This window comes from Podarcis tiliguerta (genome assembly GCF_965153285.1).
Source record: "Podarcis tiliguerta genome assembly, chromosome: 5".
Classification (NCBI taxonomy): domain Eukaryota; kingdom Metazoa; phylum Chordata; class Lepidosauria; order Squamata; family Lacertidae; genus Podarcis; species Podarcis tiliguerta.
The window spans coordinates 67,093,989-67,095,456 of NC_139538.1; the positions used below are offsets into that span (position 1 = coordinate 67,093,989).

Here is a 1,468-nt window from a genome sequence, read left to right on the forward strand (position 1 = left end):
TTAAAACAACGGTTGTGGAGACATTTCATTCCCCATGACAGAGCCAGACAGAGGATGATGACGGGTGCCCACCCTGGTCAATATAAGTCCTGGCTACGCCCAAATTGTCCACAGCTACTGAACTAAAAATATGTAGGGTTCCTGCTCATAAAAAATAATCTAGGACCCCATTCCCAAGGTCTTTCTTGGGCTATGCACTGTCATTATTAGTCAATAGCAACACTGAGTTGCCCTTTGCAAATTAGGCAGAAGTCGAAGAGACCGGTGCATTTCGAGTCCTTACCCCCCCCCTCCCGGTCCCCTCCAACCCCCTTCCGTCGGGGGTGGGCTTCTTTTAACAGGTATGATGATGTCAAATGTGATGCTGATGCTCCAGTGACTTAAGCCTGCCTCTTTTGGCGCAGACTCCGTAATCCTCCCGGTGGCTCCCAGGCAGCGCCGTGCTTCGCAGAAGTAGTGCATCTCCTAATCAGGTCACATTTCAGCGGGGATCCAGCCGCCCTTCTCTCCCTCCGAGCCGGGAGAGAGATCAGAGGAGGAGGAAGAGAAAGAAGAAGACTCTATAATCGCTTTGCGGCCAGCGAGGGAGCCACCGCCTCGCAGGCAAGATGAGAGCCCCAGGCTGTTGTCTGGTGCCGCTGCTGCCGCTGCTGCTGGCCCTCGCCTTGGCGGAAGGGGACGGCAAGGCGGCCAAAGAAGGCGACAATCCCGGCAATTTCATGGAGGACGAGCAATGGCTGTCTTCCATCTCCCAGTACAGCGGCAAGATCAAGCACTGGAACCGCTTCCGAGACGTGAGTCCGGATGGAGCAGCCCATGCATGATTTTTTATTTTATTTTTTTACCTCGTAGCATGCAAATTCCTCCGCCCCGCTAGCATCCAGGGCAACCCGGGAGTGGGGAAGGGAGGGAACGGTGGATAGAGGCTGTTGCAACGCGTTGCACCCGCGGGGGTGCATGGGCAACGGAGCGATTGGCAGCCTGCAACAATTGCTGCTGCTGCTGTCGAGGATGTAGGTGCAGGCGTGGCGTGGAGGAGGCGGTGGCGGGTTGAGGCGGCTCCTCTTGCAGCGCCATCCCGCGTGCAGGTGGCGCGCCGGGAGCCGCCAAGAGCAAGCGCCGGTTGCAGCAGCAGTAGCAGTGCGCGGAGCAACCGTTGCAAAGGCTCGGGGGGGGGGGGCTCGCAGTGGCTGGTGCATTTGGAGCGGGAAAGCTGGGCGGGTAGGTGGGAACCTACACCCGATTCTTTGCACGGCGGCTGTCGAGCAAAAAGCGGGGTTGGGAGAGCTGAGGTTGCACTGTTGGTCCCGATTCTTTATTTTTAAACGAGAGCAAGTGGGATTTGGATACCCGGCTATAGCTTTTGCAGCCTCGCGGTTTAATTCCTCTTACGCGCACAAACAGACACACTCGAGTTTGCCAAGATCTCTCCTGGCCGCCGCGCAAGCTTGGCTTTGCTTGGCTGCGC

At 57.2% G+C, this 1,468-nt stretch overlaps 1 protein-coding gene across 1 annotated transcript; it reads left to right on the forward strand.

The window, feature by feature from the left end:
- Positions 1-326: 326 nt before the first annotated feature.
- On the forward strand, positions 327-982 carry LOC310678115 (testican-2-like). The gene has a single exon (XM_083441490.1). It carries the CDS (start codon positions 609-611, stop codon positions 822-824), a length of 216 nt encoding a protein of 71 aa, XP_083297616.1. The 5' UTR covers positions 327-608; the 3' UTR covers positions 825-982.
- Positions 983-1,468: the final 486 nt, after the last annotated feature.

What these genes read in the sequence shown, in the direction of transcription:
- LOC310678115 (XM_083441490.1), top strand. Translation starts at nt 609, where the DNA reads ATGAGAGCCCCAGGCTGTTGTCTGGTGCCGCTGCTGCCGCTGCTGCTG.